The 27,352-nt window shown below is 34.2% G+C and overlaps 1 protein-coding gene across 1 annotated transcript in view; it reads left to right on the forward strand.

Moving 5' to 3' along the window:
* The window catches only part of FSIP2 (fibrous sheath interacting protein 2), a 94,740-nt gene that overhangs the window by 33,124 nt on the left and 34,264 nt on the right, over positions 1-27,352 (forward strand). Inside the window, exons 14-16 of the mRNA XM_015432463.3 lie at positions 11,007-11,064; positions 14,562-14,598; positions 16,905-25,851. Coding sequence (XP_015287949.3) covers positions 11,007-11,064; positions 14,562-14,598; positions 16,905-25,851 — 9,042 coding nt within the window. The remainder of the gene's footprint in view (positions 1-11,006; positions 11,065-14,561; positions 14,599-16,904; positions 25,852-27,352) is intronic.

Consider the following 27,352-nt stretch of genomic DNA (forward strand, 5'->3'; position numbering starts at 1 on the left):
CTCTTGTATTCTGTAAGCCTGCAGACTAAACAGCACATAGAACCTGGCAAGGCTTATGCCTTGCAATGTCCACAGTGACATCCCAAACTGTACCTGGGGCCTTTGAGCTGAGGCTGGAGCTGGAGTGGCCAGGATGTGAGCAGCAGCGTCTTGAGGCTGAGCAGAGGAGCAGGTTCCTGGGTCTGGCCTCTAAAACCATTCTTTCCTCCCAGATCTCTGGGCCTGTGATGGGAGGGTCTTTCCCAAAGATTTCTGAAATGGCTTCAAGGGCTTTTTTCCATTGTCTTGGTTGTTAACACTTGGCCCCCTTTTAGTCATGCTAATCTCTCTAGTAAGTGATTGGTCCACAACCTGCTTGTATTTCTGTCTTGAAAACACCCTTTCCTTTTCTATCACAGTTTGTGAATTTTACAAATTTTTACACTTTGCTTCTTTTTTAAATATAAGTTCCACCTTTAACTCATTTCTTTGCCCCAATATCTGATTATAGGTTGTTAGAAGTAGCCACATCATTTCTTGAATGCTTTGTTGCTTAGAAATTTGTTCTGCCAAATACTCTAAGACATCACTCTTTAAGTTCAACCTTCCATAAATGCCCAGGGCATGGACACAATGCAGTCAAGCTCTTTGCTAAGGCATTGCTTCTAATGAGAGCTTCAGAAAGCTTCCACTCATGGCAGAAGGTGAAGTGGGGGAGCAGGCATATCATTTGGTAAGAAAACAGAACTCTTTTAAACAGCCAGTTCTCATGTGAACTCAGCACAAGAACTCATTCATTACTGCTGTAAGGAGGGCACCAAGTCATTCATGAGGGATCTGCACCCATGATCCAAACACTTCTTACCAGGCCTCACCTTCAACACTGGGGGATTACATTTCAAACTGATATTTGAAGGGATAAAACATCCAAACCATATCAGTGAGTTTGTACTTTTGTGTGTTTTCATAATGGTGACTATCACTTGAGTTTTGAATTTTTTTGAGCTTATCTTTTATTCCCTCCCTTCCCCTCCACTTCCCTCCTCTCCTCTCCTCTTCTCTTTTTCTTTTCCTTTCTTTTCTTTTCTTTTTGTTTTTTTCCTTTTCTTTTTCAGATCCAGCTCTGTCACCCAGGCTAGAGTGCAGTGGCATGACCTCAGTTCACTGTAATCTCCACATCCTTAACTCAAGCCATCTTCCCACCTCAGCTTCCCAAAAAGCTGAGACTACAGACACATGCCACCACACCAGCGAGTTTTTGTATTTTTTTGGTATACAGCTTGGGTTTTGTCATGTTGCCCAGGCTGTTCTCAAACTCCTGGGCTCAAAGCAATCCATCTTCCTCAACCTCCCAAAGTGCTGGGATTACAAGCATGATCCAACATGCCAGGCCCAAAGCATTTCTTATAGGACCAGTTTAGTGGTGATGAATTCCCTCGGTATTTGCTTGTTTGGGAAAAACTTTATTTCTCCTTAATTTGTGAAGCTTAATCTTGTTAAATATAGAATTTTTGGCCTGTAGAATTTCTATATATCTATATTATATATATGTACACACTATATATATATGTATGTATGTATGTATGTATATATTTTCTTTCAAAACTTTGAATATTTTATATCATTCTTTTCTGGCCTGTAAGGTTTCTGCTGAGAAATCTGCTGTTATTCTAATGAAATTTTCTTTGTAAGTGACTAGATGCTTTTCTCTAGCTGATTTTATAATTTATTTTTTCACTTTGACTGTAGTCTGGGACCCCAATTTTAACATATATTAGATCACCTGATACTTTCCTGCAGGTTACTGAGGCTCTCTTAACTACTTATAAATCTTTTAAAAATACACATGCTTCAGTTTGTATAATTTCTAATGCTATGTCTTTGAGATTATTTTATTTGTCTGTAGTGTCAAATCACACCAGTAAGTTTTTAATCTCAGAAAATGAGTTATTTTACAAGTTCTGTTGGCCCTTTTTATATCTTAACATCTCTCCCCCTCATTAAATGTTTCTAAGGTCTATCCTGTTAATTCTGTCATCTCTACTATTTCTCAATCTATTTCTGTTGACTAATATTTTTCCTAGTTATGTCTCTTCTTTTCTTGTTTCTGTCCATGGCTGACATATTTTATTGCATACCAGACAGTTTTATTGCCATGCTATTGTTGAGTTTTGTCTGCTTTCAAAAATTGGAGAATTTTGTTTTAACAGGTTTATGTATGATTGTGATTTTTTAAGGCTTATATTTAAATGTTGTTATGAGACGTATAATGTCAATTTTACTTTATGGATCCTTCAGTTCTCCTAAATGGAGATTAATTTTCTGGAGTCTCTATAAGATGTGCTAGACATTCTACCAAGTCCCTCCTCTCTTACTAGTCAGTTAGGAAATATTTTCCAGTCTTGTGTGAAATTGAGACTTATTCTTTTCACACCTCCACAGTAATATTTTTTTCTACAAGAAGTTGTCGTTTGCCTGGGTATCATACTAGATTGTGCAACTTAATGTAGAGCTAAAATCTCAACAGGGTGCCATTTTAGAAGCATGGACTTCTTCCTGTATATAATGCCATATTTTCCTGGTACTATTCTCCATAGTTTGTAGCTGTCTTAGCTTTTTTAAATCTCTGTATAATTTCTAACTCCTCAAATTAGTTAAGTCACCATAGTATGTTATTGCTTGGAAAGTGTCTTTAGTTAATAATATGTGGTAATTTCAAACTTCTCTTTATCTTTATCCCTTTGTGCAGAGAGTACATTATTGTGATTCCTGTTCTCCATCTGTAAAAAGATTATTCATATAGTCTAATTTTCTGATTGATTATGGTAAGAAGGCTGGTCAAGTGTCAGTTATTCTATTATGACTGCAAACCATCAAGCAGGATTTTTAACTACTGAAGGAGCTATTATATATGTATTTTTTAACTACATGGTTCAAATTTTTCTGCAATTTTCTCATTTAAGATGTTTTTATTTATAAGTAGGCTTGATCTCTTCTTTATCATTCTTTTTCCTGTTTGAAAATAAAGTTGTACTAATTTTGTAAAGAGAATGAGAAAATTTCCACCATTTTATTCCCCAGAATGTTCAATGTAACATTTAATAATCTGTTCTTTAAAGTTTATGTAAAATGTAGCAGTTAATATTTGCATCCTATTAACTGTTTCTCCTTTGCATTTTTATGGTGATTACCCTTTCAAGTTTGCCATCTTTCCTTAGTCAATTTTGTTAGATTGTATTTTGCTAGGAAATTATGAATTAGACTCATTGGCCTAGAGATGCATGTAGTTATTATTTCAATAATTCTAATTTCTCCTAATTTTGTATTTACATTATCTAACACTAACTAGTCTTTTCTTTCTTATTTCCCTTATTAGCAGTTTCAGAAGCAGCTTTCTTCTTCCTTAGCATTTTCAGTTCAGATTTTTAATTCACTATTTGCTTGGGTTTCTTTTATTTAAATTTTAATGTCTATTTTAGTCCTTTTAAATTATGTTCTCGTTCTTTTAACATTTCTTTGAATGAATACACTCTTTAAAAGATTGCACAAATTTGGGTATTTGAAAGGACTCACAAGACTATATTGAGCATACCAACATAAACTATATAGCAAAAGATACTGTGTGACTAGAGAAAGAGAGGACAAGCAAGCATTAAGGGCCCAAGAATCATACAGGCACAACCTCCTCAGAACCTTTATTCACACATGGACACATTTCATTTGTGGATCTATATGAAAAAAAAAAATTGTTTTCTGGAAAGCTCTCAATGTAGTAATTCTTAGTAGGGTGTCTTTATGCCCCTCTGGTTACATAGCCAAGCCATGTTGTGTATTTGATTAATCTGAGTGAAAACCATTAGTAAACAAAGCTTACTCTGAGGTTCTTCAGGGACGTTTGGGATCTTAAATTTCAAATCATAAATTGCATGGTCCTAGCTTGTGCAAAAATGAAAAATCAGTTATCTAAACTTCCACAGAGTTAAGGATAGAACACTCCCAGACCATCTGTTAACTCTATCTTCCAAAATTGTGTTTGTTTTGTTTTGTTTTGTTTTTTTTCGTGGAGCCTCATTCTCTCACCCAGGCTGGAGTACAGTGGTGCAATCTCGGCTGGCTGCAACCTCTGCCTCCTGGGTTCAAGAGATTCTCCTGCCTCAGCCTCCCGAGTAGCTGGGATTACAGGTGTGTGCCACCATACTCCACTAATTTTTGTATTTTTAGTAGAGATGGAGTTTCTCCATGTTGGCCAGGCTAGTGTCGAATTCCTGACCTCAGGTGATCCACCCACCTCTGCCTCCTAAAGTGTTGGGATTGCAGGCATGAGCCACCTCACCTGGCCGGGTTTTTGTTTTATTTAAAAATTACATTGTGCCAGGTGCAGTGGTTCATGCCTGTACACCCAGCACTCTGGGAGGCTGAGACGGGTTCACTGCTTGAGCTCAGCAGTTTGAAACCAGCCTGGGCAAAATGGTGGTACCCGGTCTCTACCAAAAATACAAAAACTTAGCCAGGCATATTGGCACACATCTGTGATCCCAGCTACTTGGAAAGCTGAGGTGGGATAATGACTTGACCTGGGAGGCAGAGGTTGCAGTGAGCCACGATCACGCCAGGGCACTCCAGCCTGGGTGACAGAGTGAGACACAATCTCAAAAATTAAATAAAATAAGAAAAAATAGAAATTATATAATAATAATAGCTTTCATACTCTATATTTTACTATGAATGTACAACTCAACACTGTACATTTTGATGTCAGTTGTCCTGCTTTTCATTGGTTTATATGTAATTTTTAACTTTCCCTCTTAGAATCCCTTTCAGTGTAACAGTTACCTGGGTGAATATTGCTTTCATTTCTAATTTTGATAACATTCTTATTATTTATTTTTAATTCATTTGAATTGATATCAAAAAATTAAATCTCTGTTGACATTGCTAATTTTGATAACATTTCTATTATTTCTTTTTAATTTATTTGAATTCGTATCAAAAAACATAGGCTTTAAATCTCTTTTCATTGATGTTAAATTTTCTTTATAGCTAAATATGTGATATGATATATGACATTTTTAAGTGTTTTATGAATATACAAAATACGTCTATTTTCTATCTGAGGGATGCAAGATTTTTATTACTATTGTTGTTGTTATTATTATTATTATTATTATTATTATTTTGAGACTCAACAGAGTCTCACTCTGTTGCCCAGGCTGGAGTGCAGTGGTGCAATCTCGGCTCACCGCAACCTCCGCCTCCCGGGTTCAAGTGACTCCCCTGCCTCAGCCACCCGAGTAGTTGGGATTACATGTACCCACCACCATACCCAACTAATTTTTGTATTTTTAGTACAGACCAGGTTTCGCTATGTTGGTCAGGCTGATCTTGGACTCCTCACCTCAGGTGATCTGCTCACCTCAGCCTCCCAAAGTGCTGTGATTACAGGCGTGAGCCACCGCGCCTGGCCGGGATGCAAGATTCTAATCCACATGTTGGCCAGGCATATGGTCTCTGTTGCAGCTACTCACTCTATCCTAAGGAAATCAGCCAGAGATAATACATAATGAATAGGCGTGGCTATAAATTTTCCATCAGTTTTGCTTCCGAGGATGACCATAACCTCCTCCCTGAAAATAACAGAGTGCTGTAAAGTACGGCTGGAGGAGGTTAGGGGTAGAGAGACCCTCTTTTATTTCTCAGCAGAGGGCTTAATATTTACTAATATATTAATCCTGTCCCCATAACACAGAAATAACTGTGTTTTTTAAAAAAATCAAATGATATCTTCTGCAAATAATAAAATTTAGTTACTTCGTTTGCAATTCTTATAATTGTAGTTTTCTTTGCACTCTTCCCTTTCCTAAGACCTGAAGTGCAATGATTAATAAAGTGGTAAAAGTGGGCTCCTTGTCTTCTTTCTTAGTAAAAAAATGTTTAAATAATTTCTCATTAAGTATGATATATACTGTGATCTTTTGGTAGATAATGATGTTAGGCTAAGAAAGTATCTTTCTACTTCTAATATGCAAAACTTTAGTGGTGAATTTTGACTTTTTAAAATATATTTTATGTGTCTGTTAAGGCTATCATATTTTATTGTTAAAACAGCCACACACCCTTGATTAAATCAGTTTTATCTATCATGTGTTTTTCTTCTTATACATGTGTAGATTAAATTTACTAGTAATTTGTTTAGGATTTTAGCATCTAGGTTCTTGAGAGAGGTTGGGTTGTAATTTTCCTTTCTCATAGTATCCTGATACGGTTTTCATGTCAAGATTATACTAGCTCCATGAGTTAATTATTTTGGCTGCTTTTACTGTTTTATAAACATTTAAAAAGTTGAAATTATATATTCTTTGAATGTTTAGTAGAAGTCACTGTTAAAATAAATAACCTAGTCTTTGTTCTTTTAGTGAGAAAAAGCTAAATTATGAATTCAATTACTTAGTGATTCAAAATTATTTTTCTTCTTTTTGAGTGTTTTCAGCAAGTAACTTTTTTTCTAAATTTATTTAATTCATATACATTTTCAGATATACTTGCATAAAGTTATAATATATCGTATTTATTTAGATGAGATTATTGAAAGGCAGTATGACATAGTCACTAAGAGAATGTACTCAGATAGATAGGTTTAATCCACACTCCAGTACTTAAAATGCATGTTAGTTTGGCCAAGTTATTTAATGTCTCTGTTCTTTAGATTTTCCAACTATAAAATAAATATAATAGTAGTAATACATATGATTGTTATGGGAATTCAATGAGTTTATATTTTAAACTTTTTAGAACAGTATGTGAAACTTAGTTGGTGATATGTCACTATGAAAATATAAAATGTATCAAAAAACTTGCCTTATAATACTTCATTTTTTTCTAAATCATGTTTAATATTCAATTTTGTTTATTAGTTTGTACTCATGAGTTAGTTATTAAATTTCGTACTCCTGGGTTAGTTACTCTAAATTTACTTTATTTTTGTTGGTGGTCATTTATAATTTAATTGCATTGTAGACTGAGAGTATGATCTTCATGATACCAACCATAAAGAGGAATCTAGAGCATACTTTCTGGCTTAGCAAACATGATTAATATTTAATAGGTTCTGTGTGGTTGAAAACAATGAATATTGTTCAATTTGGGATGTAATGTTCTAAATATGTCCATTCAATCAAGATAGTGAATTGTGTATTTCAAATATGTAGCTTATTATATATTCAAATACACATATATACTTATTTTTTACTCCTTGTTCTAAAAATTATTGAAAATAAATTGAGTGGGTTTGAAAACTCGTTAATGTAGCTCTGACCATTTTAAAAATATTTTTGATCTAGTGATTAGACATATCCAAATTTTAGAATCATCATATCTTCCAGGTGAATTGAATATTCCTATCATCATGCAGTGACCTTTACCATAAGTTATGTTTTTTGGCTTAAATTAAATGTGTCTATTATTAATATAGAGACATCAGCTTCTAATCTTAGTGTCTTTATTTGTTTAGATGCCTCTTGTAGACAGTCTACAGCTGGATTTTGCTTTATTTTTAATGTCTTAGCATTTCTGAATTTTAACTGAACCCAATCAATTTGTATTTATGTAAATTACAAATCTTTGGAAGTTTTTTACTGCCTTATTTGTGGTTTCTCTTTGTTCTACTTTTTAATATATTATTATTTATTCTTTATTGCATTCTCTTAGAGTGCTAAATTTAGTTTTTAATCTAGGTTTTTTTTTTCTGTTTTACAAATTGCATAACATATGTATGTTTCTTTTGGCAATTACCCTAACATTTTGTTTAAATTTTTATGGATACATAAAAGTCAGACATATTTCTGGGGTACATAAGTATTTTGATATAAGCATACAATATATAGTGATAAGTCTGGTTAATTGGGAGATCTGTCACTCAAACATTTGTTATTTCTTTGTGTTGAACACTGTACATTTACTCTTCTAGTTCTGTTGAAGTATATTTAAAATAAAAGTTAAAGTTGGATAATTTACTTCTAATCATCACTTTGTATCATACTTATTATTGTCCAATAGTTTAAATTTTGACATTTTAAAGGTTTTATCAGCCAAATTACTTTCTTATTACTGTTTTATACAGATTTTATTTATATTTGCCCACCTGTTTACCAGCTTATTTTGTTCTCCACTCATTCCTTCTTGCATTTAATACTTCTTGGGATTATTGCCATTTGTCCTAAAGTACTGCATTCTTTAGAAAGGTCTTTAGTGAACGTATTTTGGGAGTAAATTCTCAGATTTTATTAGATAAAATTGTCTTTATCCTTGTATTAGAATATCATTATGTCCAATGATATGAGTAAGTTTCAGGGGATGGTTATTTTTTTTTTCTTAGCACTTTAAATATAACAGATTTTTAGGCTGAGGCACAAGAATAACTTGAACCTGGGAGGCAGAGGTTGCAGTGAGCCAAGAACGTGCCACTGCACTCCAGCCTGGGTGACAGAGCGACACTCTGTCTCAAAAAAAAAAAAAAAAAAAAAAATTGTTTTGTGTAATTCTTTTACTTTTTATTCTGTGTAATTATTCCTTTGTAAGTGATTCTTCTGTCCCCCACCTTGGGCTGTTTTTAAGATGTTTTCTTTGTTTTTTCTTTAGTATTATTATTAGGAGCAGTTCTGTACAAGTTTCAGCCATTTTCTCTATCTATATTGCCTCTCTTCATTTTCATTACTATCTTCTTCTGAGTATTAGACTACCTTCTTGTCTCATGTACTTTAACAACTGTATTTTCCATTTCTCTCACTGCATTTCTGTTAATTTCTTCAAATATGTTCTCCAGTTCACTAATTCTCTCTTTATTTAGTTTTTCTATATAATTTATTATTTCATAAATTAATTGCTTTGTAAAATTGATTGAACTATGGTATATTATATATATATAATACAATTTCTAAATAGTTATTTTTAAATTTGGCTGGACTTCTTATAGGCTGTTTTTCTATTCTTACCCTTTCAAATCCCTTCTTTATATATTTAAACATATAAAGTCCTCTTATTTTATATTTATATCTGCTAATTCAAATATTTGAAATCTTTGGGGTCTAATTTTAATATATTGTTTTTGTTTCTGTTAAAAGCCATGATTTCTTGTTTTTCTTTTTTTATATTTCTGTGGGGAGTGGGAGGTTGTTATTGACAGAAATTTATTATTGGGGATTCAATAATATTTGGATAGACTATAATTCTCTAAAAGAAATTTACGTATGCTGCTGCCAGTTATCTGTAAGAGCTGTGAACACTGATTCATCTTAAATTCTCACATGGAGTTTTAGGGACAATACAGTTTCTGTGGATTTGAAACTCAAGGTCATAGAAAACATAATCTGTGATTATGACTTCTTAGCAAATGCTTTTATCTTCTCCTCCTCCTTCTCCACCCACAGCCAAAAGCCAAGACGTAATTTGTCTGCTTCCTCTGTGGTATGAATTTTTTTTTTTTTTTTTTGTAGATGACTAATTGAAGATGTAGCTCATTGGGATCCTAAACAGATGACCTCCCCACTTACAGTGGTTGGACTTAAGATTTTTCAACTTTAGGATTGTGTAAAAGCGATAAACATTCAATAGACACTGTATTTTAAGTACCTATACAACCATTCTGTTTTTTACTTTCAGTATAGCATTCAATAAATTATATAAGATATTCAACACTTTATTATAAAGTAGGCTTTGTGTTAGCTGATTTTGCCCAACTGTAAGCTAATGTAAGTGTTCGGACCAAATTTAAAGTAGGCTAAGTAAAGCTATTATGTTCAGCAGGTTAGGTCTACTAAATGCATTTCCAACTTATTTTCAACTTATGATGGGTTTATTGTGATATCAACCCCATTGTTAAGTCAAGGAGCATCTGTATATTTTAGGAGCTCTTAGTTTTAATTCCCCATCTTTTGGGGGGCCCAATGTCATGTTTTAAATGCTCTGACCAGACACTAAATTTCCAGATGTGGCCACTGTCCCTAGGGCAGGTATCAGCTTCAGCATTTGTTTACCTCTATAGATTTGTGTTCTCCCATTTGTTTTACCTTCAGAAAGTTCTCCTATCTCTCTGAAAGTTTAGCTCTTTTCAACAGTATGGCTTTAATGCTCTATACTGAATTCTAGGCAAAATTAAAGATACTTATTTAGCATATTGTGGGAAACCACAGAAGAGATTTTTTGTATTAAAAACAGTGTTGTCTTCACATTTAATTTTCGGATATGGGCTCCGCCTCTCAGGTTCACACCATTCTCCTGCCTCAGCCTTCCCAGCAGCCGGGACTACAGGCGCACGCTGCCATGCTCTGCTAACTTTTTTTGTATTTTTAGTAGAGACGGGGTTTCACCATGTTGGCCAGGATGGTCTTGATCTCCTGACCTCATGATCCGCCCTCCTGGGCCTCCCAAAGTGCTGGGATTGTCAGTTCCTTTCTTTCTAAAACTGATCACACACCAAAACATGTTAAGTACTGAGGATATATGTGGGAAGTCATAATCAGGTGTACACAAGAGTAAACATAATTACTGTGTAGGCATGATGAGTTTTATAATATAAACATGTTTAGAGTGTTTTGAGAGCACTGGGAAGGGTATTTGTTCAGGAAGGTATCAAGGAAGGCTGTCAGGAGTTAACATAAGCTGAATGAGCCCTAAAAGATGAGAAGTTAAAATACAGCACAGGGTGTTTTAGACAAAAGAAACTGCAAAACCACAGTCCACAGAGGCATGAGAAACATGATATATTTAGGGAACTGCAAAATATTCTGTCTCTGGACCATAGCTTAAGTATGAAAGACTAGTCAGAGAAGACACTGAAGAGGTAGATAAGGACATCAGATCTTACAATACAGGTCCTTGCTAAGGACTTTGGACTTCACTGTGGAGAGTCCCTGAAAGCCTGTAAACAAGGCAGTGATAACAGAGAATAAATGGTCCTCCTACTGGAGGATTACCATTTAGCAAATTGCTGAGGATGGACACAAACTATGTAATTTTATTTTTCTGATAAATAGGACCTCAGGCTCATGCTACAGACCCGGGTATATTTTCTTCTCCTGTTTGCACAAATAGGTAAGTACCTAAGGAATTATATGTAATCATAAATAATTTTAATAATTATATAAGAGTGCTGCTCATAAGCAAATTATTCCATGGAATCCTCCATTTTTATAGTTCTACTTGGATTTAGTGAAACTTAGTCTTTTGCAGACTTTCAATACTAAGCTTAAGTTGTAGACAAAGTGAATCATTGTCCTTTCCTTTCTCCTTCTCCTTACCTATAATCCACCTATAGTCAGGACCTCCATGCCATTTTCAAGTGTATCCACATCATAGCCTTCTTTTGGTAGCTTCTCATGATCTGGCTTTATTTGTTTCCTTTTCTCTTCTTTGAAACAGCTACCATCTCTTATGCTTTTTGAGATTACTGGCTGTCTAAGACTGGTAAAATAGTTCATAGTACAAATGACTTAATCAGTTATTCCCGCACCCCAAAGGCTATTTTGCAGTTTAATTAAAAAAAAAAATCTCTAGTAGTGGAAATTATGGCACTTACAAGAGATAATTGTTAAGCCCAGGGACATTTCATTCTTCAAACCTTAGTGACCACCTATTTTGTTGATGTTTATATCTGTTTTCCTCAACTCAAGAAAAGAGAGAGAGGAAAACATGAATCTAAGTAATGGCAGTGAGCTTTGTATTATTTTACACCCAATGCCATCATCTTTTTAAAAAATCAACAAACCAAATGAAGTCTAGGATAAACTTTACAAACCCCAAATTCCTATGAAGATGATTGAGTAAAATAAGTGGTGCGTGACAGCAAATGGTATTGACATGTTCAGACAAGGTTTCCTGAAATAATAATTTTTATTTTAAGACTGATAAATATCAGTTTGTTTGGCTTATTGAGTATTCATATGATACATAATACTGTAAAAGATGCAGAAGGAAGGAAACTGACTTGTCTAGTTCAAAGCAATAAAACTTGATGACCATGTGTAGACCATATGTAAAATAACATTGTTTATTTTATTTATTGGATACAAACATTTTTATTTATTGGAAATATAAATACCTACCTCTTTAAAGAAAAGGTTAGAAGAGGCTCATAATATAGTTGTAATAACTGCAATTTTTATCTTCTCCTATCCAAGAATGTAGAACTACAGAAATCACTTGAATCTTTCATAGCAAGCATTTTGTATGTTCTTTCATTAAAAATCCTACCTTAGTGAAAAATAAAGAACTCTATACCTTACCTGGAGTTTCTTCACCACTGCCCCAAGAGCATACACACAGATCCAAATAAAGAGCAAAGACACATATGTCACATTCCTCTTGTTCAGGTTTAACTCCAGGTTTTATAGGAGTTTGCTGTGGAAGCCTCACATCTATTTTATTTCTTTTCTCACTTATTGCTTAGTTTTCTTGTCCCTGATCATTTGTTTAATGTTAAAAAAGATTTATAAAATAGAGATGAAAATTCAGTACCAAGGGAATGAAAATAAATATGACTGCAGTGGGAGTAAAGTTGCAATAATTAAGCATTGCACTTAGGTGATAAGTAACTTTGTATTACAGGGAAGGTATAAGGAGTAACAGAATGAAGAAGGCATAAATCTATTACCCTGAAGATTGTGGTTAAAACTTGTAGTTTATTTATTGTGTAATAGTCTGATGGTTTTTAGTGGGGGTGTAATGGTCAAATTAGCATACACAATGAATAACTTTGACACCAATATATAGGAAAAATTGAAAGAAAGAAACTCAGAACCAGTTCCCAAAAGTTATCTGTGGCCTGCAAAGACTTCATTTGGGATGAGAGAGAAGTAGGCACCGATCCAAAAGACTTTAAATAGGAATTTATTTATCAGACATTTATTGAGAACCTACTATGTTCAAACTATAATGCTAGATTTTGGGCAGATACCAAAATAAAACTATGTTGCTGTGATTTCAGGGTATTATTTTTCAAGGATATTACGAAGCTGGAGAGAGGGGATGAAAATAAGACAAGTTAAAACACCAAAACTCAATGCTATTACCTAGATTCATTGTTTTTCCTAAATAAGTGCTCTCTGGAATACTGCAAGCCTTTGATAATTTTCTAGAGCCCCAGAAACTATAATTCTCATCATTGTTCTTTTGCCAGTTTACTTGTTACTTTTTTGGAGGAATGAATTTCTGAAGATACCCTGCCATTTCTGCTGATGCCATGCTTTATCTGGTTAATAAAATTGTTTTCTAATAGTCACCAATGAAGCTTTTTCAGTTTCCTGACTAATTTTACCTGTAGGCCTTTGCACTTTGTTTGGTTCTGTGTGTATGCTTTTGGAGCAGAAAGTCTGTTGGGAACTGCTGTCAATGAATACATACAACTCCTTGAGTTATGTTTCGTGCCAATGATATAACATGAAGAAAACAGAAAAGTGAATCTGAATGCATTAGGTTGCAGAATATCTAAGAGAAAAACCTGTGGAAACTTGAGTTGACCTAAGAAACCAGATCCTAGAAAAACAAATTAGGACAAATGATAACAGTGTCACTGACATCAGCTTTCATGATCCTAATTGCATACTGCCAAAAGGTACTAGTCTAAGGATAGACTGTTGTCATGAAGCCCATTTTATGAACTGAACCCAGTGAAGTTTGTTTGTTTGTTTTCTGCCAAAATATAGGATATAGTTTTCAGTCTGGCTGTTTCTCAAAATTGAATTATATCCCTTGGGGGAAATGTAAATTTGATCATGTGGAGTACAGGTCTGGAAAGGAGTGCCAATTTTCTTAAGAAAGTAGAAAGAAGAAAAGAAACAGTTCAAATCAGCAAAAAAAAAAAAAATAAGAAGAAAATAAATCAGACTTCAGATGTAGATCTTGTTTTAATAAATATTTATTTTCTATTATTTTTATGATTGAGCTATTTTTTTTGTAATTCAGAAAACTATGTTTTTATTTCATTAGTGTGTGATGGTAAATCTAATAACACATGATAGAATATTGTCATACACAGAAAAGGAATGCATCTAAATCGGTATTAAATATAGCTAGAAACTTATTATTTTAACCCATAGTTACTGAATAATCATTCACATATTTTCTTCCTACTGTGGAATATGGGGAGGGGACAGTGGAACTGTGGCATTTGAACGAACAAATAAAGGATTTTCAGAAAGTTCTGGTCAGATGCCTTGCTACTCCATCAGGCCTTTTAGCAGTCACAAGGGACTCATCTGCCCCCTTCCTGCAAATCCTATATCCATTTTCAGAGAAACACAATGTAGGCATGGCTAAGGTGTGTTAGAAGTATAAGGATCAGAGAGGGACACTGTTTATGCAGCAGCCATACTCCTGTTCCCCTGGGTAATAAAGCACATTTCTAAAACTAGAGGCCGGTCTAAGGAGGAAGTGAAATAGGGGGGTTGGAAAAAGTACTGTGTTCTTCATTTTGAATTTCTATAGAAAAACTCTTAGAAACAACAAAATGATTCTATAATTAGAAATTTTGGGAAAAGTTTTATAAATTTTTGACTCTGTGTAATAACTAAATGATCAACCTTTCTTTACAGGCAACAAAACATCCTGAAAAATTGCTTGCAAGAAAAAGTATGTATCATAAAATCCATTGATAAAGCAACATATTAGTCATAGTTTCTGAGGCGTCATAATAGAAAATATTTTGTTAACTAATAAGAATCATCCATTGATATTTGTTAGGCTTCCTTTTTGCCCTTTCTTTCTTCTTTGAAGTTTACTTTCAGTTCATTCTTATACTTTTCTGTGGTCCAAAATTGTTATCAAAAGATAATACTGACCCTTCAAGACAAGGTCTCATGGGTATAGAATGGTGAGATATTAACGGACCTAACCATCATAGGAAGAGAATCAAATACCACAAGCCTATTATATCATGGTAAGCCATTAATAAGGCCTTTCAGATCTTGCTGGAGAACTCAGTAGTAGGTGAGTTGAGATGCTTGGATCTGTCTTCAGCAGTTTTGTGAAAAGGGACCTGGTCACCTGTGAGCTGAGACTTGGAACAGGCAAAGATAAGATAGTGTGTTTTTATGAGGCCTAACTCTGGATCTAGACTGAACGGTCAGGAAAGAGAAAGGATTTGAGGAACAACACATACTCTGACACACTATTTAACATGGAAACTTGCTCAGTTCACAGAATATGCAGCAAATACAAAAGCTTTGACCCAAGGGAATTTTTTTCAGTTTAATGTTGTAATAGAAAGCAATTAAAAACTAGGATTCTATCTATCATATTTCACTACAAAGAAAAAGTTAGAAATATATCCCTCTTTTGTATATTGAGGTTGGAATCTCTTTGCCACAACTAACTTAAGAGTAATAATGTAGGTTATTATTCATCATCTCTAGTAATAAGAAAAATGATGTGTATTGAATTCTTAGTTTATAATTGGTATGTGTTGTAGTTGATTTAGAATAATTATCTTCTCTATAAACATTTAGGTATTGTTCTTAAATATTTGATTTAGAGTAAATTTATTTAAGACACGTATTTTACAACATAGACTGTCATCTCAAAATATGTGTTTAATACCACTAACCCATTGTTCATATAATAAGTTAAAAATATGTTTGTGTATTTGGGGATTACAGCTGAATAAAATGGCCTTTCCTGGGGTGCTCCTCAAATGCTTTCAAGTGAGTCAGAAGAGAGTGTGCTGCATATATGTTAACTTTTCTTTGAATGTTTCTCAGAAATATGGATAATTTCAGACTAATTTAGGCAATATTTTGGGTGTGAGAAGCCTAGTTACAGGAATCATATTTACGCTGAGACCTACATATCAGTCTTCTAAGCTTTTCTGCCAATTACTTGTGTTTATAAGCTGTATGTTTTAAGAGTTTTAACAATTTAAAAAGAGTACTACTTTATTATATGTAAGATGAGTTTTGTAAGCACAAAATATATTTGCAGTTACTTAGTAGAGGTTTATAGAATTCTACAGATGCATTTATTTCTACCCATGGTACAGTTCAAATCTATGACAGCAACACTGGTCACTAAGGAAATGGTTATTCAAATCTGGTTCTTGGTTCCAGCTCAAACAAATTAATAGTCTAACTTTCTTAACCTTGTTCAGCCCTCCCTACTCTTTGATTCATGAATCTAGTTTGGCTTTTATTTTCTCTCTAAATTAATTTGTTACCTTACTTTAGTATCTGTTCTTAGCTTTCCTATCTAGGAAAATTTGTATTTATACTTTTTTGTTGGATACAAAGCCCATCAATCTATATAAAGCATTAGCTTTTATTTTTGCCTATCAAATAATTCTTAACAATTAACTTTAGTCATTCCTATATTTATAGACCACAGGCTCACCCTTTCAGCAGGGACTGGGAGAGAAAATGGTTTATGTTCCTTCCCCAAATCTCAGCTAGACAGATGTTTCTGAAAGCATCCAAATATTTTTGTTTTGAGAAATCATCCAAATGATCTGTTTTGAGAAATATTTTGTTACAAATATTTAATGTATCTTTAAAAATTAGCTGGATCATAAACATCACATATTTTCTTTCCAAAATATTTGCATGTTGTGTGCCTAGACAGCAATTTAGTGATATTTTTCACAAAAAAAATCATTTATCCTTATAATAAATGCCAGGGGAAAAAGAAACTTCAGAGAGACGGTGAATAAAATAAATCTTACTCAAAAAAGTACTTCACGGTAGTGCAGAATAAACCAACTAGAAATTCATCTTAAATTCTAAATTTCTAAACTGATATTTCTTTACTATTTTCTTTCATAAACCATAATGGTATTCCACCAATACATTGATATAAAAATTAAATGTTACCTTCTATCTCCAAAACGTGTTGTTAAAACGTAAGTTGTTACATGACTTTATTTTCATCTCTGCTTACCTCCTTTCCAGGTAACTTCTGAAGAACTGAATATTATAATTCAGAATATAATGACCTGGGTTGTGGCTACAGTGACCAGTATATTGTACCCAGCCATCACAAAGTATGAAGAAAGATTGCAAAATAATACATACCCAGTATCTGATGATTCCATCCTCTCTTCAGATAGTTCAAGTTTCTGTAGTACATGCAGTGAAGACTTTACATATAGAAGCTACACATCTGCAACAACGAAAACATTTCAGGCAGAACCCTGTGCATTTGTAGTTGACATGTCAGTAAGGAGACCAACCACGCCTATAAAACCTCCTCATGCACATGTGGAAAAAACAGTTGTGGGGAAAACATATCACGTAAAAGGACAATCTATAACCTCTAAACTTAAATATAATAAAACCAACTTGCTATATTCATACCCTAAGCTCAGAAGTTGTAAATCAGATAGTCACCTTTTAGCATCATTTGAAACAGGCACAAAAAAATCTAAGGATGCTACCACTGAAACAGATAGCTTAGGGAGTTCATCGCGTTGTGATAAAACAGCAAAAGCCATGGATGAAATGAAGAATTTAAAAAATGTTTTTGTTAACTTTAAATGTTACTTGAAAAGGGAAACTGAAGTGATTTTAGAAAGCATTTTGCGAGAAATAATGTCTGATTTAACCCAGGCCATTCCCTCTCTCTCTTCTGTTACTGCTGAAGTTTTTGTTGAACAATGTGAATGTGTAAAAGAAGTCTTGCTTTCCAATGTTGGTATTTCCTCAGTTGCTTCTGAGATTGTGGAAAATATGCTTGAGAAGTTAGAGTCTGCAGTTGAGAAAAAATGTGTTGAGATGTTTTCACAAGATTTGTCAGTCGACATTAAACCAAGTTTAGCAGCCAGTGATGAACTTCTCACATCATCTAATGGAAAACCTTTGAAAAACTCAAAGCTTCATACTTTGGACCCAATGTGTGATATTGCGGAGGACATGGTGCATGCCATTTTAGAAAAACTAACGACTCTTGTATCTTCTAAGCAAAATGAATTTCTTCATCTTAAAGACACAACTAAGCTTTCCTGCCAGCAACATAAGACAGACTCAATATGTATGTTCCTTCAAAGAGTTGCCAAAAATAAATCTAGTCTTGAATCTGATGAAGCTAGTTTAATTGTCAATGAAGAAGTACAAAATTTAATATCAAATATTTTTTCCCAGTCCTCTTTGGTTGGTTATATAGAGGAAGCAATCAGTGCTATACTAGGTTATATACAAACTGAACTAAATAATGAGAGAATTATTGCATCTGAAGAAACAGTAGTATTCCTTCAGCTACTTGATGACATCCTTGTTCAGCTCCATCAGGAACCAGTAAATGAAAGTTTTCAAAAAAGTAAGCAACGGCAACCCAGAATAAGTAGTCCTTCTGACACCAAAGAAAAGTACAGACTCACTGGCACTAGACTGTCAAATAGTCCTAGGTCTGGAAGACGATTTCCACCTATAAATGTTCCAGGCATGGTTCTTTATTCTGATGATGAAAATGAGGAAATAGAAAACATTGTAAAAAATGTGCTTGATTCAACTTTCAAAGACGAAAAAGTAAAATCACAAGAAGAGATACCTAATCGTTGGTTTACAAAGGGAAACACTTGTTTTGAATACAAAAGAAATATCAAACCACCTACAAAGCCTGTTTCTAGAAACAAAGCTGCATTTCATGATTGGGAATTAAAGACTGAGCCACCATCTACTAATCATGAAGATATTTTAAAGAAAAACCTTTGTTTGAATAAAGACATTTCAACTTTCAGCCAAGATCAAAAGCATCAAATACAACAGGCTTCAGAAAACATAGTCACAAGTATTTTAAAAGAAATGCTCGAGGACATATCTTCTGTTCCTTTTGGTCACTTAGATAGCAAAACTAGCAATGAAGCTTCAGTTCTTGTTTCAGAAAAGCCTCAAGGACTGTCACATCAAGAATGGATAGACCAGATGTTTTCTGTTTCAGAAATCAGTACAGTGGCTCAAGAAATAACAGATTCTGTGTTAAACATACTTCATAAGGCATCAAACTACATTTCCAATACCACTAAAAGTTTCATTTCATCATCAGTTCATCAGACTTCCTTACATAATTCTGACACTGAACACGTAGTCAAAGAAGCACCAAATAAATGCCCATTAAAGACATGGTTTGACAGTGAAAAGAAAATGAAATATTTATCTTTATTTGATATTGATCCTGAAAAGCCTTCCTGGTTAAAATCTGGAAAAAGTGAACCTAAACCTGTAGATGACATTAATGATAAGATCATTCGTACAATTTTTAAAAGATTGAAGTCATTTATTTACCCAAAATTGCATATGGGCTTCAAATCTTCATTACAATCTCAACTTAGTAAGTATACAGCTAAAATAGTAAACATTGTTTTATGTGCTATCCAGAATGAACTGGAACTTCACAAGGAAAACCTAAATCTTAGGGAGATTGACCATACAAACTCCCTTACAGATAAAGGACTTTTTGCTAGTACTGATAAAAAATTAGAATCTCTTGTCACGAGTATTGATGATAACATTTTGGCAAGTCCATTATTAACCTGTATTTATGATATATTATCAAGTGAAAATGCACATCAAAGAAGCATTTCATTCTCTTCTCGTAAGCCAAAGTCTGCAACTGACAGTGTTGATGTACAAAGCATTTTGCCACATAGGCAGGATAAAAAATCTTTTCACAAATATTTGGCTACTCCTTGTACTCTCCACAGTGTCATTGATGGAAAACATATTAAAGAGAATGCAAAATTGCAAGTATTAGAAAGAATTGGGGAAACACTACATGAAATGTTAAGGAAGCTCCTGGGGACCCATCTTCATTCTCAGCCATCTTGTAGTCAACAAAGCAGAGATATGACAAATACGAATCAGAAAATGGTTGCTGCATTGCAGTCTAATATTCAGTTAATTTCTAAAGCCATTTTGGATTATATCCTTGCAAAATTATGTGGTGTTGACATGGATACCAGTTTTGCAAATTGTGGATTAAAAGCTGTCTCAGAGTCTCTTGACATTGACAACCCATCATTTGCTTCAATTATTGAGAAAATGGCCAAATCCACCAAAATAATCTCCAGCATAGTTTCCAGAAGGGTTCAGGAGGACGATAAAGAAGGGACTAAAAACGAGGCAAAGCCTGTTGCCCCTGTGTCTTCCAAAACACCGAGCACAAAAGAAATGCATCCAAATAAACTGAAAGCTGTAGCTTCAGATATTCTTAATATGGTTTTTGCTAAACTGGAAGGGTTTGCCAATGGACATTTAGAAATTTTGGGTGCTATTAATGATGGAGATAAGAAAAGCAGTATGATGGACTGGGAATGTGAAAGCACCAATATTTCCAGAGACACACATGAAGCATCATTTCTGTCTGCTTTATATATGCATGCAAAGAAGGTATCAAGTGCTATTTTGAAGGCTATTCAAACAGAATTAAATGTGACCTCATCAGATTTGAAGACTAATGAAAAAAACCCACCACCTGAGACTCAAATTCTTAAGGATGTAGTCAAGTTAATTTTAGATGCAGTATCTTCTGATATGTTTAATGAAACAGAATCTGAAGGGGGAGGCATTGAAACTTATCGATACAGGCCAACATATGGAAAACTTCCTGGAGGAGCTGAATCAAATTCATTTCTAGATGATGATACACATACAGATAAAAAAATTATTGATGAGAGATCACCACAAAGAGAAGAAATGAGAACACATTCTCTTAAACAAGGGGCTCTAGAAAAAACCTTAAACAAAATTGAAGTAAAACTCAAAGAACCACATGTATCTCCAATTGCTCCCATTATAAGAAATATTTTGAATGAAATTTTTCAAAGTACTTTAATCAATCAATTAAATGTCCTTTCTCTCTCCCACTCTAATTTTAATGGCATGCCTCACAATGTTGATGAGACAACTCCCCAAACATCTGTTCAATTTATGGATAAAATGATGGATCCTTTACTGTCTGAAGCAGATATAACCATAATAACAGATAATATTGTTAGGACGGTATTTCACAAACTTTATTCAGCTGCCATTACAGAAAGAAATATAAGGGAAAATAGGTATAAAACTATCACTTTTTCAGCAAATGTTTCTCTTCATGAACACACCTATGAAGGAAAGTCCTCTGTCACTGTGTTGGATGAAAATCCATGTACTTTTCAGTCTAGATTCAGTGTTGCTGACAAAGAAGCAAAGGTAAATCTAGCTGAAGATATTGTACAGGCAATATTAACAAATTTAGAAACTTTTGCTACTTCCAAAGTAAAATCTCTCTTTCGTTCCAAAGTCAACTTTACAATTCCAGTGGCTTTACCTATTCAGCAAGATCACAGTACATTGAGCAAAGCATTATCAGCCAAAGATTCATATTCTGACGAGCAATTTTCCTGTTTCTCAGTAGATCATACTAAGTCAGGAAAGACCAACTTGTGCCAACTGTCTTTTTCTAAATTAAATACTTATGCACTACAAGTGGCTAGAAAAAATTTGCAAGGAATCAAACATGAATTAGATAAAGAAAGGGAAAATCCTTTTTTAACTCATGACATTGGGATTTCTGAAAGTATTGCAAGTCAAATTGTTAACGCATTGTTAGACATTATATCACGTAAAGGCAAATGTGACAGAAACAGTGCTGACAAAGAGATCGATTTAGATAAGCAAAAAGGTGTAATTGAAAACCTGCTCAGTAAGACCGAATATCAAAAAGTACTTCAACTTCAAATACAAGATACCATTGAAGGTATCCTATGTGATATTTATGAAAAAACCCTGTATCAGAATAATCTCTCATTTGCCGCACCCACTGTGAAATGTAGCATAGCTGATAAACATTCAGAAGAAAATTCTGAAATGTTCATGGAGGGTGCAAATAAGATTATCCCTAAGCTTTCAGTTCCTAAATCAGATGTCATTTTGATATCTAATGATATAGTGAATATTGTTCTTCATAATCTCAGTTCTGCTGTCACACTTGTCATAAATGCAAAGAATCCTACTTCTGCAAGATTGCCCCTGACATTCTGTGATATGTTTCCAAAAACAGACTGTCAACAGCCTCTTAAGGGGTCAAAAACTGAAAGGAAAACAGAGTGTTTTTCATATTCAAAAAATCAGAAATCAGCTTATGCTGATAATAATCAGATAACTGTAGTAGAGAAAGAAGACACCCAGGAATCTGCCACTGACTCATGTGAGGAAAATGCTAACTTCATTACTAAAACTATTCTTAATCGTTTAGAATCTTTTGCCACAGAAAGAATAGATTCATTAATTACCCTTGCTTTCCAACATAAAGAAAAGTCATTTGTTATCCCAGAATTGGAAAATTGTAAACAAAATGACCGCATCCTTTATGATTCAAGCCAAATGGAATCAGATGTAAATGTCCTGAAAATATCAGCAACTGAAACCATTCTCAGCCAAGAGCTTACAGATTTCACTTTTGTCAGTCACAGAAAAAAACTTGGATCCACAATTCACCTATCACAAGCTAGCCTTAAGACATATGCTGACATCATTGCCAGTGCCATTTTGAAGCTTATTAAAAATGACTTAGATGTAGAAATCCAAAAGATATATCCATATCAAAACAATATTTTGTTCCAAGAAAACATCATTGTGAGTGAATTTGTTGAGAGTATGTTAAAGATGTTAGATGATAAAAGATCTGTAAAGGAAATTGGTTTTAATTCAAAAGAGAATTCTAACTTTTCACAATTAACTTTATCAAATGAAATATTGTTGGGGTACAAAGAGAAGGAAAGAAGTACCAATCAATCTCTATTTACAAAGTATCCATTAGAACAAAACAAAATGATATTGGAAAACAAAAGGCAGATAATTGTTTTGGAAGAAATATTTATGAGAAATGGAGAACCAAAAAACAAAGAAAAAGGTGAACTGCTCAGTGCAGTGGAAGAACTTTTGAATAAGTTGTATCAAAGAGTAATGGAAGTCATAGGCCATTTGCCTCCCCTTAATGAAACTTCCAACTTTATATCTAATTTTAAAATTAAAACATCAGACACAACACAGAAAAACAGTTTTCTATCACATATTAACAGTGTAGCAAATGACATAGTTGAAAGTGTTTTGGGGAAAATGTACTTGGTAGTTGTGACATCATTATATGAAAATAATAAAAGTAGGAGAGAAGTTGAAACGTCTGACCACAATGATTCCTTACCAATGAAACCATTAAGGTTTAGAGAAACTAAACAAGCAGGAAAAATAAGTAATTCCCCTAGATATGTGATACCACAGGCTTATTCTTATGTAGACAGTCAAAATATCTCTGTGATGGAAAACACCTTTTTGCCATATTTACCATTGCAAGTGAAGAAAGACTTAATTCAAATGGTTCTCAATAAGATCACAAATTTTGTCTCACTTCATCTAGAAGAGAGTTTGTCCCCTGAGTATTGTGCTGATAAGTTGCAACTTTTAAGGCCACACACTTTAAAGGTCAGCCCTAAGGACAGCCCTAAGCCATGCTTTAAAGCAAATTTAAAAGAAAGGTCAAAAATGACTACTTTGCCTAAATTTACAAAAAAACCACACTTAGGACTGAGTGCTGCTAAGGCCAAAAGCAAAACCAAGTTAGGTCCTGGAGAGAAGACCCCAAAAGACAGCCGATCCAAGACTGCCATTGGGTTGTCACACATCATGTCAGCTGGAGATGCCAAAAATTTACTGGACACAAAATTGCCCACTTCAGAACTAAAAATATATGCCAATGATATAATAATTAATATACTGGAAACAATTGTGAAGGAATTTGGAAAGGTAAAGCAAACCAAAGCTTTACCATCTGATAAAATCACAGCTGCAAGTAAAATAGTTGATAGAATTTTGCAAGAATTGTATGTTACAAATAACTGCAATTTGTCTTACCCGATCAAATCCTCACATCTCAAACTTTCACAGGGGAATATAGGCACAGGATCCCTTCCTAAACAACAAGCATGTTTTTACTTGGAGAATGTTTCTTCACAGCTAGAGCACATTTTTCCTAGAGAAGGTATATTTAAAAAAATGTTTGACAAGTGGCAAACAGAATCAAATGACAAGGAAAATGAAAAATGTAAGCTATTGATGATAACTGAAAATGTTTTGACTGAAATTTCAATAAAAGCAAAAGAATTAGAATCTTCTCTTTCACTTTTAAATTTGTCACCTCTTGAGAACTGTGAAAGCAGGTTTTATAATCATTTTAAAGGAGCTTCTACTAGAGCTGAGGATACTAAAGCACAAATTAATAAGTTTGGAAGGGAAATTGTTGAAATGCTATTTGAAAAATTACAGCTATGCTTTCTGTCCCAAATTCCCACTCCAGATAGTGAAGAAACTCTATCAAACAGTAAAGAACACATTACTGCTAAAAGTAAATATGGTTTTCCAAACAAGCACAGCCTCAGCAGTTTACCAATCTATAACACAAAAACGAAAGACCAAATTTCTATGAGCTCTAGCAACCAAATTGTTCAAGAGATTGTAGAAACAGTTTTAAACATGTTAGAGTCATTTGTGGACTTGCAGTTTAAACATATCTCCAAATATGAGTTTTCTGAAATTGTGAAAATGCCTATAGAAAACCTTTCTTCTGTCCAACAGAAACTGTTAAACAAAAAAATGTTGCCAAAATTACAACCACTGAAAATGTTTTCTGATGAATCCGAGTCAAATACTATTAATTTCAAGGAAAACACAAAGAACATCCTTCTACGGGTTCATTCATTCCATTCACAATTACTTACATATGCTGTTAATATCATTAGTGACATGCTTGCTGTAATTAAGAACAAGCTAGACAAGGAAATAAGCCAAATGGAACCATCTTCAATTAGCATATTGAAAGAGAACATTGTAGCAAGTGAGATCATTGGCACACTAATGGACCAGTGTACTTATTTCAATGAGTCTTTGATACAAAAGCTTTCAAGGGAAAGTTTGCTACAAGGAGCTGAAAATGCCTACACTGTTAATCAGGTTGAATTAGCAACTAATATGAAAACGTTTACATCAAAGTTAAAGGAAGGTAGTTTGGGGATTAATCCTTCACAAGTGAGTAAAACTGGGTTTGCGTTTTGTTCAGATGAAGATATGAAAGAAAAGTACAGGATTTCATCAGATTTACCCACCTCTGTTAGATCCTTTGTAGAAGACACAGTTAAAAACTCAGAGCCAATGAAAAGGCCTGATTCAGAAACTATGCCATCGTATTCTAGAAACAAAGTACAAGACCACAGACCAAGGGAATTTAACTTTGGTAGTTTTGATGAGACCAAGAAAGGAAATAGCTACCTCCCTGAAGGCAGTATCTTACAAAAGCTGCTTAGGAAAGCAAATGACTCCACAGAAGCAGCATTAAAGCAAGTCTTATCATTCATAGAAATGGGAAAACGTGAAAATCTAAGAGTATTTCATTATGAGAACCTAAAACCAGTTGTTGAACCAAACCAAATTCAGACAACCATTTCTCCACTCAAAATATGTTTAGCTGCAGAAAATATTGTCAATACTGTGCTATCCAGCTGTGGCTTTCCGAGTCAACCACATGCTAATGAGAACAGGGAAATAATGAAGCCATTTTTCATATCAACACAAAGTTATTTATCTGAAGTATCTGGAGGACAAAAGGATAAGGAAAAAAGTTTGCTTAGAATGCAGGATAAAAAAACCAACTATATACCTGAGAAAGAAAACAAAAACCTTAAAGCCAGCAGGGAAGATTCTTCTTTATTGCAAAAATTGAAAAATAAGGAGTACCCAAAGATAGAGACTCTGAAGGAAGTTGAGTCCTTTACTTTTGCTGATCATGAAATGGGTTCCAGTGAAGTTCATTTGATAGCAAGACATGTCACCACATCTGTGGTCACATATTTGAAGAACTTTGAAACTACAGGTAAGCAAGAAAGAACATACACTAAAAATTTGCATGATTTAGGAAGAAAAGCAGTAAAAGACATGTTTAAAAGATCTCCTGTCTAAAAAGCTGTATTCACTATTTTTCTGAAAATAGCCTGGGAAGTAGATGACTACTGAGTTACATTTTAATTTTATTTTAAATTTATTATTTTATTTTATTTAGAAATAGTGTCTCTGTCACTGAGGCTAGAGTACAGTGGCATGATCATTGCTTCCTGCAGCCTTGAACTCCTGGACTGAAGAGATCCTCCCATCTCAGCCTTCCCCCAAAATAGCTGGGACCACAGGCATGCCACTGCACTCTAAATTTTAAAAATCTTTTTGTAGAGACAGGATTTTGCTATGTTGCACAGGCTGCTCTCAAACTCCTGGCCTCATGTGATCCTTCTTTCTTGGCCCCTCAAAGTGTTGGGATTACTGCCATGAGCCACCATGCTCAACCTCAGTTGCTTTCTAATTCATCATAATACAAAAATAAATAAATAAATAAATAACTGTTTGCAGGATTTGAATTTGAAGAGTGTGTTGCTCAGTTTTCTCTATCTATAAATGAGAGAAAATGAGACCATTTTAAAGCAGGAGATTTTCATTGAGCATGAGGCGAAAATGTGAAAGTGTTTTAAAAATTCTTATGCATAACTTCTTTATAATCATATGGGATGTGCAGTTAACTGATTAAAAGTCATTTAATTTTTGTATTCTTGAAGGCTTTGTTACTATTATACAAAGTTTAAAAGAACAGTAGAATTAAATATCTTGTTTTATTTGCATTCCAGTATTCTGACTTAAATTCCTTTTAGGTATAATACTCCAACTGTATCATTACAGGGATTAAATTTGCATTACCTTTCTAAGTATGTTCATGTTTATATATTCGGTTAAGCAACATGTAATAGTCATTTTGTATATCAAAAACTGTTGATTATTGACAATTAATAAAGTTCAGTTTAATATTACTATAATACCCCAGAACTAGGACAGTAGTTTCAGTTACCAATAATTACTTGCTACATCACCAGCCCAGATACATCACTCACACATCATTCTAATTGGAGATATTAGCAGTCCTACCCACCTGCACAAGGAGGTTATTTTCCACCCTTAAAACCAGTATTCTCCCAAGGTGGACGGTAATGTAGCTACAACTACACATTCTTTTTTTTTTTTTTTTTTCTGAGTCGGAGTCTCGCTCTGTCGCCCAGGCTGGAGTCAGTGGCCGGATCTCAGCTCACTGCAAGCTCCGCCTCCCGAGTTCACGCCATTCTCCTGCCTCAGCCTCCTGAGTAGCTGGAACTACAGACGCCCGCCACCTCGCCTGGATTTTTTAGTAGAGACGGGGTTTCACCTTGTTATCCAGAATGGTCTCGATCTCCTGACCTCGTGATCTGCCTGTCTTGGCCTCCCGAAGTGCTGGGATGACAGGCTTGAGCCACCGCGCCCAGCCTACAGCTACACATTCTTAAATAGACTTACTCCAG

This window comes from Macaca fascicularis, chromosome 12 (genome assembly GCF_037993035.2).
Source record: "Macaca fascicularis isolate 582-1 chromosome 12, T2T-MFA8v1.1".
Classification (NCBI taxonomy): domain Eukaryota; kingdom Metazoa; phylum Chordata; class Mammalia; order Primates; family Cercopithecidae; genus Macaca; species Macaca fascicularis.